Raw genomic sequence first — 13,640 nt, forward strand, 5'->3', positions numbered from 1 at the left:
AAGTATGAGCCCAAGAGACAGAACAGGCCACATGAATCAGAGACTACATCAGTCTGAGACCAGAAGAACTAGATGGTGCCTGGCTACAACCGATGACTGCCATGACAGGGAACACAACAAAGAATCCCCGAAGGAGCAGGAAAGCAGTGGGATGCAGACCTGAAATTCTTGTAAAAAGACCAGACTTAATGGTCTGACTGCGACTGGAGGGACGCCGGAGGTCATGGTCCCCAGACCTTTTGTTAGCCCAAGACAGGAACTATTCCTGAAGCCAACTCTTCAGAAAGGGATTGGACTGGACTATAAGACAAAAAATGGTACTAGTGAGGAGTGGGCTTCTTGGATCAAGTAGACACATGAGGCTATGTGTACAGCTCCTGTTTGGAGGGGAGATGTGAAGGCCGAGGGGGACAGAAGCTGGTTGAATGGACATGGAAATACAGGGTGGAGAGAAGGAGTGTGCTGTCTCATTAGGGGGAGGGCAGCTAGGAGTATACAGCAAGGTGTATATAAGGTTTTGTATGAGAGACTGACTTGATTTGTAAACTTTCACGTAAAGCACAATAAAAATATTTTTTAAAAAAAAGTTCAACCTTTGTAAGAACTTAAGAAATAAAAATTAATATATTGATACTTTTCATTTAAGAATATATAACTTTATAAATGATAGTAGCCACTGATGGAGACTGCACAGACAAACTGGATCTGTGATATACTGCTCCTTCCAAGTATAATGACACAACTCTTCTGTAAACCGCTTTGGCAGTATATGTTTATAAGGAACCATAAAACAGTTTCAACCAATTAATTCCATTTCTAGGAATTTATTCTAATGAAATTATTTATTCCAAATAAATTTTAAAAACCTGTGACAAAAGAAAAAGCACAAATATATTCACGGCAGTATTATATCAATACTAAATTATCTAATGGAAATTCTAAAACAAAACGTGATGAATACACTCATAAGATTTTTATTATAAAGACTGCATTCATATTAAAAAAATATATTTTTAAAGCAGAATAAAATAAATGTGCACAATAATTACACTTACTTAAATAATACATAATTGAGGGGGAAGCTCTGAAAGGGATCCACTTCTGTGGAATTAAAAAAAATTTTTTTTTATCTTCTTGCTTCTAAAATTTTAATAATATAAATGTTCACAGCAATAATTTTAAAAAATATTACTTGAAGAGCAATGATTTAAAAAAGCAAAAACCATATGTCCTAGAAATATACACAAGAAGGAAAAACTCTCTAATTCAAAGATAATCTTTGAACCTCGCATATTATGAATACCTGGATATCCAGACATCTTTGATTCTTGTTAAAAGGGGCAAAATATTATAGATAAAATGCATTCACCTTGAATACACTTTTTTTAAGGCACATGAGTCAAAGGTGGCAGGATTTAGGGAATTCTGAACAGCCTAGTCAGAGCAAATCAGTAAAGGAAAGGGGATTATTTCCAGCATTCTAGCATCCACCTTAACTCTCAGTTCTACTTTCCTCCCATACCAGTTTCCCACCTTTATTCTAAATGAATTCTGCCCCCACTCCTCTCGAAAAGCCTCTTGGCAATTATTCTTTTTTCTGCTCTTATCCTGAACTGGCTTTCAATAATCTCTAATAAGACTGTCCATGACTTTGGGAGAACTTCTTGATGCTCTGTTGAAAATGTCTTCAAGGCCTAAAAGAAAAGCTATAAAAACAGATGACAGGTGGGGGGTTTTGCCTTTTGTGGGGCAAAGTTACCCTACAAGCCTGAAAAAAAAAAACAGAAAGCAGCATGTGACATACTGGACTTAGGTTCCCAAGCCAGCATGAAAATGCCAATTTAATCCATAATTTACATTCAGTCTAATTATAAATTGATGGAATTATAATACTGTATAATACTTACTGTGCTTACTAGGTGATACAGACTGTTCTTAGTGCTTTGCATATATTACTTGTTTAATCTTCACAAGACCCCTATATAAACTAGATACTATTACCCTCATTTCACAGGTAAGGAAACTAAACCACAGTAAAATTAAACAGCCTGCCCAAGGTCACATATCAAGAAGGTAGTAAAGCTGGAATCTGAACCCAGGCAGTCCAACTCTAAAGTCTTTGTTCTTAGCTACAGAGCATTGCTGCCAAATGATCATGTCAAGGTTTCTAAAAGAAACGTCTCCCAGGTTCCTTTTGGGTCAGAAACCACTTTAGCCCTTAACACTGAGACCGGCAACTTCCTAAACAGGGCAAAAAGGATTCCCTGAAGTCTCGCAGCTTAGAACTAGCATACTCCCCCCCGCAAAAAAAAAACCTGCTGCTGTCAAGTCAGTTCCGACTAATGGTGATCCCATGTATGTAAGGTAGAGCTGCTCCATAGTTTTCTCAAGGCTGTGACCTTTCGGAAGCAGACTGCCAGGCTTGTCTTTTGAGGTGCCTCTGGGTGGGTCTGAACCACCAAGCTCTCAGTCAGTAGTCGAACTCAAACTATTTGTGTCACCCAGGGACCTTCGGAATTAGCATGGTACCTCTAAATCCTAAGTGGCACCATCCCAGTCTAGGTCAACACCCTTTCTAACCCCGATTTTTCTTCTGAGAGTATTAGAGATTAGTTTGTCTACTTCTCCTATTTCTATTATTACTATTCTTGCTTCCAATCAAGTATTTCCTTCTTCCTCATGCTACTACAAAAAAAAAAAACAAAAAACCTCAGCTTTTATATCCTCCTATTTCTGAAGCAAAAGCACAGGTCGTACTTCAAGTAATGAGAAGGAACAAAGACTAGAAAGAACATCTTCCCCACAAAAATTGTGGTTTTTAAAGTTCACGATAACATCAGTAAATACTTTTGTTATAACATCAGGTGGGGAGAAAGCAAAATAGTAAACGGTATATATCATACAGTCTAATCTATGGGAATGGGAAGGGAACAGTATTTTTTTTTTAAATAATGAAATGTTAGTAGCAGTGCTTATTGGGTGGTAGGATAATGGATGGCATTTTTAAATTCTTTTTATTTTTCTATATTATGAGAAAACTGGACTAAAATATTCTTAAAATTAGCACACGTAAACACTATTTTGAAAAAGAGTCTCCACCTCTGTTCTACTGTCTTTCTTCTATCCATACTTTTAAGGAAAAACAAGGGTGTAAAGAAAAATAAATTCTATATTTATATTATTTTAAAAAAAGAAAACAGTTTAAATAAGATTCTCTTCCATTTAGATCATTATGAAGAATCATCGAATCTCTGTAACAGCTCATCTATGGACCAGGGCAGAGGTCAGAAGGAAGGGGTAAAGCGGGGTAAAGGGCTTCTTTACTCTTACTTTCCTTCCTCTCACTCTTCCTGGTCACTGTCAGTCCTTAGGTCTACTACTTATTCCTTACATACCCAAGTCAGTGAATTTGTGTGGCGCCCCGGTCTATATCTTAATCATTTTTTATCCCCAGTACCTTGGGTGAATAAAAGGCAAAATGAGAATCCATGGTTAAACAAATGAGACAGTCTCTGTCTTTATGGGATTCACTGACTGGAAGAGGAGACAATCATAAATGTATAATTACAAACACAATATGGTACATGCTTTAACATATGCTACGATAGGGGCACAAAACAGGGAATGTTCAGTCTTACTTAGGGACTCAAGTAAGGCGTTATAGGGGAGCAGCTGTGTTTGAAAAGGTAGGTAAGAATTTTGTAAGTAAATAAAGAAAAGAAGGGCATTTCAGGCAGGACATCATGTGCAAAGGTACCAAAACCAATACCACTGCCGTTGAGTCAATTCCAACTCATAGCGAGCCTATAGGACACAGCAGAACTGCCTCACACAGTTTCTAAGGCTGTAATCTTTACAGAACCGGATGGCCACATCTTTCTCCTGCGAAGCAGCTGGTGGATTCAAACCACCAACTTTTTTGGTTAGTAGCTGAGCACTTAACCGCTGTCCCACCAGGGCTCCTTGTGCAAAGGTGCAGAAAAATAAAATAGTATGGTAGGTGTCATGTGCATGTGACTCAAATGGGGGTCCTGTCAAAATGCAAACCCTGACTCAGTAAGTCTAGGATGGGGCCTGAGATGCTGCATAAGCTCCCTGGTAATGCTGAGGCTGCTGATCCACAGACCACAGGGGTTAGGGCATCTATTAACAACTCTGTGTCCCTGTAGCACAAGGCTTGAGAGGGGGAATATCAGGTATAAGTCTAACTAAAAAACAGTAAACTGTCTGACTGCTAAATGTAGCTTAAGTGAAACTATTCTGCCTTAGTAAGCAATAACTTAATGCTCAGAAATTTAAGAAATTAGATTAGCACCATGAAACTACAACTAATCAAAGAATCTGGAATATAAAAGAAGCGTGAAGTAACAAACACAATACAGAGAAGGAAAATAATAAGTAAGCATATCCACTATTTTATACCATAATAAATCTAAAGTTACACATACATCAAATTGAAGGATTTTTACTTACAAAGTCATCTTCACCTTCAGCTACCCCATAATTAGGCAACATTGCTCCCTCCATCGTGGTGCTCTTGAATACTCCTTTAATTTTGCTACCTATTCTGCTAATTCCAAACGATTCTCCTCTTTTCTGTGTGCTCCTAAATATTGAACAAAAATGTATCAAGTACACAACAAATCCTCACAAGCCTGTTTTACTCTAGACAACAATGAAGGAAAAGAGAAACAGTTTTGAAAATGGTAAACTGAAAGTACAGTTAACATAAATCCGGAGTTCTCAAGTCACAGATTAAGTTTCAATTATCTCAGAAGATAAAAGTTATAGAATATTTAAAGTTTAAATTTGGGGGATGAATAAAAACATTTATTAATAAATATCTGAAATTACCTACTATTAACTTCAAAACATTAACAGAACAGAGCCCCCTAGTGGTATATAGTTCTTACTGTGATACATATTTTGAAATACACTCATACAAACATGTGCAAGACCAATTTTCAAAACAAAATACTCATTAGGAACAACTGTAGTGCTAAATAACATAGTGCAACATAAAAAAAATAAAACTATCACCTTCTCAATACTTCATTTTTAGACAGAACACTTAACAGAAAAAAACTCTGTCTTTGATTACTGACAAATGCTTAAGTAAAATTCAGCTTTATAATCACATAAATACTCAAAACAAGAATAAAGTAGAAAATGCATATTATTTAATTTCCAAGTAATAAAAAAGAAAATACGAAAGGAAAGGGTTAGCAATGAGTATAAGGATAAAAGCAAATGTAGCAAATGTGTTAACTATAGGTTTTGTAACGTTTTCAAAAATGAATTTCTAAAAGCGGAAATAGCTGGAAAACAAAAAATATATAAGCCAATTATCAGCAAAAATTTCCTTCATTAGAACCTACTGCCACATGTATCAGCAAATATAAACCTAACTTTTATACAATTTAAAATTCATGCTCACTATGTAATACTGCTCTTAAGACAGATACCCAAATAAAGCAGACTGTTTTAAAACCTGAGAAAGGTATGCTTCTAATGCCCAACTTTATAGATAACAATTATTCTTACAACAAGTAAAATTAAGTTGTTTACTGCAATAATGCAGAAATTAAAGCATACTGATCCAGTTTCACATAAACCAGTTACATGGAACTGTGCATTTTACACATCAGAGATGCAAATTAAACTTATATTATTTTAAAATTGGAAAAATCCTAATACGTAGTAAGTAGTAAAAGGGGAAGAAGCCCTGGCGACCCAGCAGTTAAGCACTCAACTGCTAACTGAAAGGTCAGCAGTTCAAACCCACGAGTCGCTCCACGGGAGAAAGATATGGCAGTCTATTTCCGTAAAGATTTACAGTCTTGGAAACCTTATGGGGCAGTTCTACTCTGTCCTATAGGGTAGCTGTAAGTCAGAAGTGACTTGATGGCAGTGGGGTTTTTAATAAAAAGGATATGTAAACAGAAAAGATTATTTTACTTAAAGAAGTATGCCAATTAGTGTTTTTTGAAAAATCCAGAATTGTAGGCACAGTTCTGCCTGAAAGAAGAAATGTTTCCAAAGACAAATATAAATGTTGACAAAATATTATTAAACTCTCTAGAATCTAGATTATTTCTCTAGATAGGAGCCCCTGTGGTACAGTGATAAAGAGCTAGGATGCCAGCCAAAAGGTTAGCAGTTCAAATGACCAGCCACTCCTTGGAAACCCCTATGGGGCAGTTGTTTAAACTTCTCTGGAATCTAGATTATTTCTTTAGATTATTCTAGTCTCCAGAATCAAGATAGATTATAAAACAATTGAGCTTTTTGAAATATGATATATTTTTAAAATATTGCGTTTGATTATGTCCAGAAATACAGAAACACTATTACACTTGCTAAAAAAAAAAACGAAACACAACTGATTCTAAAAACAAAAACAATCACCAGTACCAGCTGCCATCAAGTCAATTCCGACTCACAGCAACCCCATCAACAGCCTTGATAAAGGAGATACTGACTGGCAAAGCAAATAATCAAAATCTCTTAAAAGTATCAGGATTCCTTTGTTTTATGATGACATATATCACGCTATTTCAAAAAAGGAGACATCTAGAACCAAAATAGAGGCTAGGTTTAAAATGATATCCCAAATAACTAATGTAAAGGCTGGGCAGTGTTTCTTATTTTTTTCCTTTTCAGTTGTACTTAACTTACTTTGGGTGGCTTTTCTGTACTTAAACAGAAAATTTATACTGGAAAGAATTACATGCTGTCTTAACACTTACCGAAAATCATCCAAACTTAGGCTACCTCTGCAATAACAGATACGTGAAATTATTTAAGGAAAAGAGAGAGAGAAAGCCCACACAATAACAAGTTTCATTTTAAAACACAAACAAAATTTTAAAGCTCTAAAAGCAGTTTTGCCCTCATTTTGGCATACTACTTGTTTGATACAGTAGAAAGTATACAGAGACAAAGCCATCAAAAACTTGGCAGAGAGCATTCCATATTCTCCAACATGGAATTCCCATGTTCATACTACATATAATCATGCATGCTTCACACATTTCAATTTAGATACTTAAAAAACTATATTTTAAGGTAAGAAGCAAAGTTAACTAAAGATCCCTAAAAATCTTTTAAATGTATGCTTTGAGTATGCAATGGAACAGAGAACAACAGACTAACACTAAAATGCATTAAGGTTTTACTTTTAATAAATAAAATGTAGACATAAAATATATTAGTATAAAAATAAATCTTTTAAGTATTTTAAGTCATTTAACAGCAAATTAGCACAGCTATTCTAAATTTTCAATGAAATAATGTTACTAAATTCTTTTATTCTATATAGTGAACTGATTCTGAAACGACTAATAAAAAACCAAACCAAACCCATTGCCGTTGAGTCAATTTCAACTCATACCAACCCTATAGGACAGAGTAGAACTGCCCCCATAGAGTTTCCAAGGAGCATCTGGTGGATTCAAACTGCCAACCTTTTCGTTAGCAGCCGTAGCACTTAACCACCACGCCACCAGGGTTTCTGGAAAGACTAACAATTAATATTAAAGTCCATCAAGATAAAGAAAAACAGAATTTAAAAGGTCATAATCAGTACTCAGAATGAAAAGAACCCGTATTTCTTTCCTGTTTATTTTCTATTAAGTGCCTTAATATGTTGAAGACAATTACGTGTTCTCAAAGTGACAAAAAAAGCTTTCCTTTCCTGAAGTTACAACCTTGAATAGATTTTGTTACTAATCAGGTTTCTAAGATCAAAGAACCAATTCCCCTTAAACTGTCCTATACAGGAGCTTCATAACATTCAATATGTTAGTATGAGACTCCAAACATCCTAAGTAGACAAAAAGGGATAAATTCCAAATGCTTCTGCAGTGATGCTAGGAAATTTGATAAAAGTCCTAGAAAAAGTATTCAAATGAAGAAGCACTTAGATTGGGCAAAGAATGCTATTTTAAGTAGCATGGATGTTGTTCATTTTGGTGCCACTGAGTCGATTCCAACTGATAGGAACCCCATGTGACAGAGTAGAGCTGCCCCACAGGATTTTCTTGGCTGTAATCTTTACAGATGCAGATTGCCAGGTCTTTCTCCCACAGAACCGCTGGTGGGTTCAATACCACCAACCTTTCAATTAGCAGCCAAGCAAGACTGTTTTTAAATAAACTCAATGTTTCATCGCTATAATATATAAATTCCTAGGAAAAAGTAAAGAAGTGATATTTTTACAAAGAATTGTAAAGATATTTTCCACCTTTCAGAAAAGTTTATACATGTATACTTCTACTGAGATATTATATAAGAAGTAATATTCAACATTAAAAAAAAATTCAAGTCTATTCCTACAATCCTCGATTATGTCAAAAAAAATTAATATATTCTCCCCATGGCTAAGGTTTTCACATTTCTTTATGCTGACTAAAAAACTGCTCCACCTTCTGATCTACCTACTTCTTCATTCCACATTTTTTGAGAGCAATATGAGTATCTATTCTGTAGATTTATACATTTGATATTTGTGACAATTTGGTAGACATAACATTATAAAGACAAATCAGGACACTGATTACCAAATTTATGAATGGACAAAGCTTCTCTTTTCTGTTAACTTTCTTTGGGTCATTTTAACTGCTCACTTACATATCCAGAGAGTCAGAAGGGGTAAGAAGAAAAACCCAACTTTTGTACCCAGTAAAAACTCTAATAAAAAGTTTTCTCTGAAAAAACAAAACTACTGTCTAAAATTCTGAGTTACCTGTGGATTTCAATTATGTATGTAGTCCATAGTTTCCAATAAAGCAAGTAATCAAGTACTGATATATATTAATTATGAAAGTAATGAGCCAAGGTTGTGTACCTCATTAATTTTTCTAAAAGAATTTCAGATACTTTTAGGTTATTACATGTAGTTTGGAGCATGGTGGTGCAGTGGTTAAGAGCTCAGGTTCAAACCCACCAGCAGCTTCATGGAAGAAAAGATCTAGTGATCTGTTCCCATAAAGATTACAGCCTAGGAAACCCTACAGGACACTTACACTGTGTCCTATAGGGTTGCTGTGAGTCAGAATCGACTCTACGGCATACAGCAAAACAATAGCACAGGTAGTTCAGTACTACAATTCATTAATAGAATGTTTGTCTACTAAGTAACAAAAGAACCACACAGTCATTCAGAAGACTAGACAGTAAAGACAGTATCACAGAATTGATTAGCACGAACAAGTGTTAGAACACAATATAAGTACAGTTGAATATACCTACCTGTTGAATTTTGAATTTCGTGTTGGTGATTCTGCACCTCTTAAAAGTTGTCTGAAATACTTCAAAAATAATTATAATTTATTGAACTAATATTTGGCACTGAACATGCTACTTTACCTTACTACTTCATAGTTTAAAGAAAAAGTTATTTGAATCAAGTGAATACAGCTACAGTTAAATAGGATAAAGATTAAAATACCACAAATGGATATATTCAGGCTGTTTGATTGCCACAGTTGTATAAAATAATTTGTACACAAAAAGAATGATGTTTCTGCATCACTGCAGTACTAAACAAAACAACTTAGGCATATGGCAAGTCAGGTGGATCAATATGATCACAATATACCTAGTCATATAAATAAAAACTTGGTTTTGGTATTGAGAATTGTTTTTACACTTAACTTCGAATCTCCATTATTTAGTGGAAAAGTGTACTCACTTTCTGAATTACTCTTGTTTTATTTTTATGTTTGTTTTTTTATTTGTATCACTCATCTAATGATATCAGAGGCACTATTAAATTTTGTATAAAAATCCTCAAACAAAATTAGTATTTTGACTTACCTCATCACTATGGCAGAACATAGGGGTAAACACATTTTCCAAGAGAGAAAGAACATGCTCGTATGCTTCAAAAAGGCATCTCATAGTCTGAAGTTTCACAACATCTATATATGGGCCTTCTGCAACTATTTTTTAAAAGAAATATATACTGTAGAAATTATTTAGGAACAGCAGAAATACATTATCTTTTGATCTAAAATTCATAGTAGTGACAAGCAGTTCTAAATCACACTAGAGTGAGAAAACAGAACAATCAAGTTCCAGTTCTAACATACTAGTTGTGTGAATTATGAACAAGTTTTTCACCAAAGCTGTTGACTTATCAGTAATGGGAAGTAATAGTTGCCTACATACAATTGTTAAAATGATACAGAATACATGGGAAAATTCTTTGAAAAATATAAAATAGCTATACGATTCATTTTATCCTCATCTTTGACTTACTTCTTTGAATCTCTTCTACAATGAAGGGGTCAAATCTAATTTTATCAATACTTTCATCCAAACAATATGTTTTATAAATCTTCTGTAACTCTCCATGAAGAGATAGCATTTCATCATTTGATAACTCTGGTCTCAAAATTCTATCGTTGAATTCCTCTAGCAAATCAGGGAAAGAGTAAGAAAAATGAATTATTTTAATATAAAGCCTTTTGTGAAACTTCATTTGCCCATTCTAACTGTGATCAATATTAAAACCAGCAATTATACGCAAACTAATTCATCATTTAAACCATTTTAAAAGATTTAATTGGGAGTTAAATAACTACTCAGATGAAAGGAAAACTCGGTCAACGAAATATTTTATATTTTAACATATAGTATGTAAGTATTTGCACTGTAATGCAAATTTGCTAAAATTTAGAATGGTAAACACATTTCTAAAATTTTCATTAAAGAACATATTGGGGGAGGCGGGGCCAAGATGGCTGACTAGGTAGAAGCTACCTCGGATCCCTCTTGCAACAAAGACTTGGAAAAACAAGTGAATCGATCACATACATGACAGTCTACGAACCCTGACCATCAAACACAGATCTAAAGAGTTTAGCTGACTGACAAGAGACTGAGAACAAAAAACGACGAGGAAGCAACAACTGCTTTCGGAGCATGGAGCCAGCGTCCCAGTCAGAAAACCTTGGTGCCGGGCTTTGGACTAGGCACAGGGGAGCTGAGCACGGCATCCTGAGACGGCACAAACACGGGGCACAGCCCTAGCCCCCTGAAGTGACCTCGGGGGAAGCCCAGCCAGTGCACACAGGCAGAGCAGCGATGCGGCTGACAGGAGGAGAAGTCACGAGGAGGCAGCGACTGGTTTTGGAGCCTAGAGTGCGGCGTCCCAGCCGGGGAACCTTGGCACTGGGCTTTGGACTGGGAGCGGAGGAACTGACCACAGCTTCTGAGACAGCACAAGCACGGGATGTGGGCCTGACCCTCGGGGGCAATCTCTACCCAGCCAATGCACACAGGCTACATACCCCTCGGGAATCTCAGATAAAACAGTCATCACCAAACAAGATAAGTAACCTTATCTATATTCCGGGGTGCTACTCTCTCCTATTTATCTGATCCCTCCCCTCCCCTTCCCAGGCGGCTTCATTAACATTGGAATTTCCTGAGCCAGAGAGCGAAGTGTGCTGCAGTTTTTCTTTTTTTTTTTGGTCTTTTCCTAACCCATTCTCCTGGCCTGAGAGAAGCAGCTACAAAAAACCCAGGGACCAAAAATCCTTCCCTAATTGGACTAAAAATACAGAACCAGCTACAGCCAGGCATATGTGATCCACAGTCTTGGGCTTTCATCCCTACACGGAACAAGGTGGCTATTATAATGCAAAGGCAATTCTGACAGGGATCTGACTGTAATTGTTTTACCGGATTACTGGAAAGACAAGTTTCCCAGGTCTGATATCTCTGCTTATTCAACAGAGCCGTCACTGACCCACATCGGGGAACTGAGGGCTGAAGCTTCCCCCAGACCACCTAGCCTCCTGCCTTAGGGGTCTAAGGAGGGTGACACCTACCAATCTGTAGAGGTACTTGCATTGGGGGCCTAAGGTACAGCTGCAGAGCCCACCCACCAAAGTGCTTTAGGAATAGAGACACACCTACCTCACTGGCACTTGGGGGAAGCCTGTCAGCATCCTGACCCCCCTGGAGTGTGAACCCTTGCTGCTACTAGAATCTGGTGCACACAACTATCACCAATACTGCTCTAGGTGGATAGGTGACAGTCTGCACCAAACATTTGATGACCCAAAATCAGATTCTACTCAAGAATAGTGAAGGGACTCTTAGGCTTATATATCTGGTAACAGCCCAAACCAGCTGGTAATAGGACATAAGTGATTCAACAGCTACAACAATCAAGACAGCGCAATCTAGTAGCCCATCTACATATACAGAAGAAAAAACAAAACAAGATAAGACTCAGTGAACAAATACAAAATAAATCAATACAATATCTTAGAGATGGCTCAGAGACAGCAGTTGATATCAAACCACATAAAGAAGCAGACCATGATTGCTTCTACAAATCCCCAAACTAAAGAATGAAAATCTTTCCCAAATGAAGATACAATCCTAGAATCGCCAGATGCAGAATATAAAAAACTAATTTACAGAATGCTTCAAGACATCAGGGATGACCTCACAAATGAAATAAGGCGATCTACAGAAAAAGCCAAGGAACACACTAATAAAGCAGTTGAAGAACTCAAAAAGATTATTCAAAAATATAGTGGAAAAATTAATAAGCTGCAAAACTCCATAGAGAGACAGCATTCAGAAATTCAAAAGATTAACAGTAAAATTACAGAATTAGACAACTCAAGAGGAAGTCACAGGAGCAGAATCGAACAATTGGAATGCAGGGTGGGGGATCTGGAGGACAAGGGAATTGACACAAATATAGCTGAAAAAAAAGCAGATAGAAGAATTTAAAAAAATGAACAAACACTAAGAATCATGCGGGACTCTATCAAGAAGAATAACTTGCGTGTGATTGGAGTCCCAGAACATGGAGAGATAACAGAAAATACAGAGAGAATAGTTGAAGATCTGCTGGCAGAAAACTTCCCTGACATCATGAAAGACGAAAGGATATCTATCCAAGATGCTCATCGAACCCCATATAAGATTGATCCAAAAAGAAAGTCTCCAAGACATATTATCATCAAACTTGCCAAAACCAAAGACAAACAGAAAATTTTAAAAGCAGCCAGGGAGAAAAGAAAGGTCTACAAAGGAGAATCAATAAGAATAAGTTCAGACTACTTAGCAGAAACCATGCAGGCAAGAAGGGAATGGGATGACATATACAGAGCACTGAAGGAGAAAAAAATGCCAGCCAAGGATCATATATCCAGCAAAACTCTCTCTCAAATATGAAGCTGAAATTGAAACATTTACATATAAACACAAGCTTAGAGTATTTGCAAAAACCAAACCAAAGCTAAAGAAATACTAAAGGAAATTGTTTGGTCAGAAAATCAATAATATCAGATACCACCACAACACAAGGTCACAGAACAGAACATCCTGATATCAACTCAAATAGGGAAATCACACAAAAAAATTTAAGATTAATTTTAAAAAGAAAAAAACGCTCAAAACAGGGAATCATTGAAGTCAATATGTAAAAGATCAAAATACTCAAAACGAAGGACTAAATACATAAGGCACAGAACTGCCATATGGAGAGGAAAACAAGGCGATATAGGACAATAAAAGTTAGGTTTTTACTTAGAAAAATAGGGGTAAATACTAAGGTAACCACAAAGAGGTACAACAACTCCATAACTCAAAATACAAACCAAGAAAAA

The 13,640-nt window shown here is 36.2% G+C and overlaps 1 protein-coding gene across 6 annotated transcripts in view; it reads right to left on the reverse strand.

Moving 5' to 3' along the window:
- SNX14 (sorting nexin 14) overlaps positions 1–13,640 on the reverse strand; it is a 127,452-nt gene that overhangs the window by 38,912 nt on the left and 74,900 nt on the right. For 4 of the 6 annotated variants that reach the window (XM_049896698.1, XM_049896704.1, XM_049896690.1 and 1 more), the window contains exons 13-17: positions 10,264–10,419; positions 9,820–9,944; positions 9,253–9,311; positions 6,750–6,776; positions 4,474–4,606 (exon numbers count right to left, since the gene is read on the reverse strand). In XM_049896698.1, coding sequence (XP_049752655.1) covers positions 4,474–4,606; positions 6,750–6,776; positions 9,253–9,311; positions 9,820–9,944; positions 10,264–10,419 — 500 coding nt within the window. The remainder of the gene's footprint in view (positions 1–4,473; positions 4,607–6,749; positions 6,777–9,252; positions 9,312–9,819; positions 9,945–10,263; positions 10,420–13,640) is intronic. The other 2 variants (XM_049896722.1, XM_049896713.1) reach the window with 1 other exon arrangement.

The sequence above is a fragment of the Elephas maximus genome, chromosome 1 (genome assembly GCF_024166365.1).
Source record: "Elephas maximus indicus isolate mEleMax1 chromosome 1, mEleMax1 primary haplotype, whole genome shotgun sequence".
In the NCBI taxonomy this organism is placed as follows: domain Eukaryota; kingdom Metazoa; phylum Chordata; class Mammalia; order Proboscidea; family Elephantidae; genus Elephas; species Elephas maximus.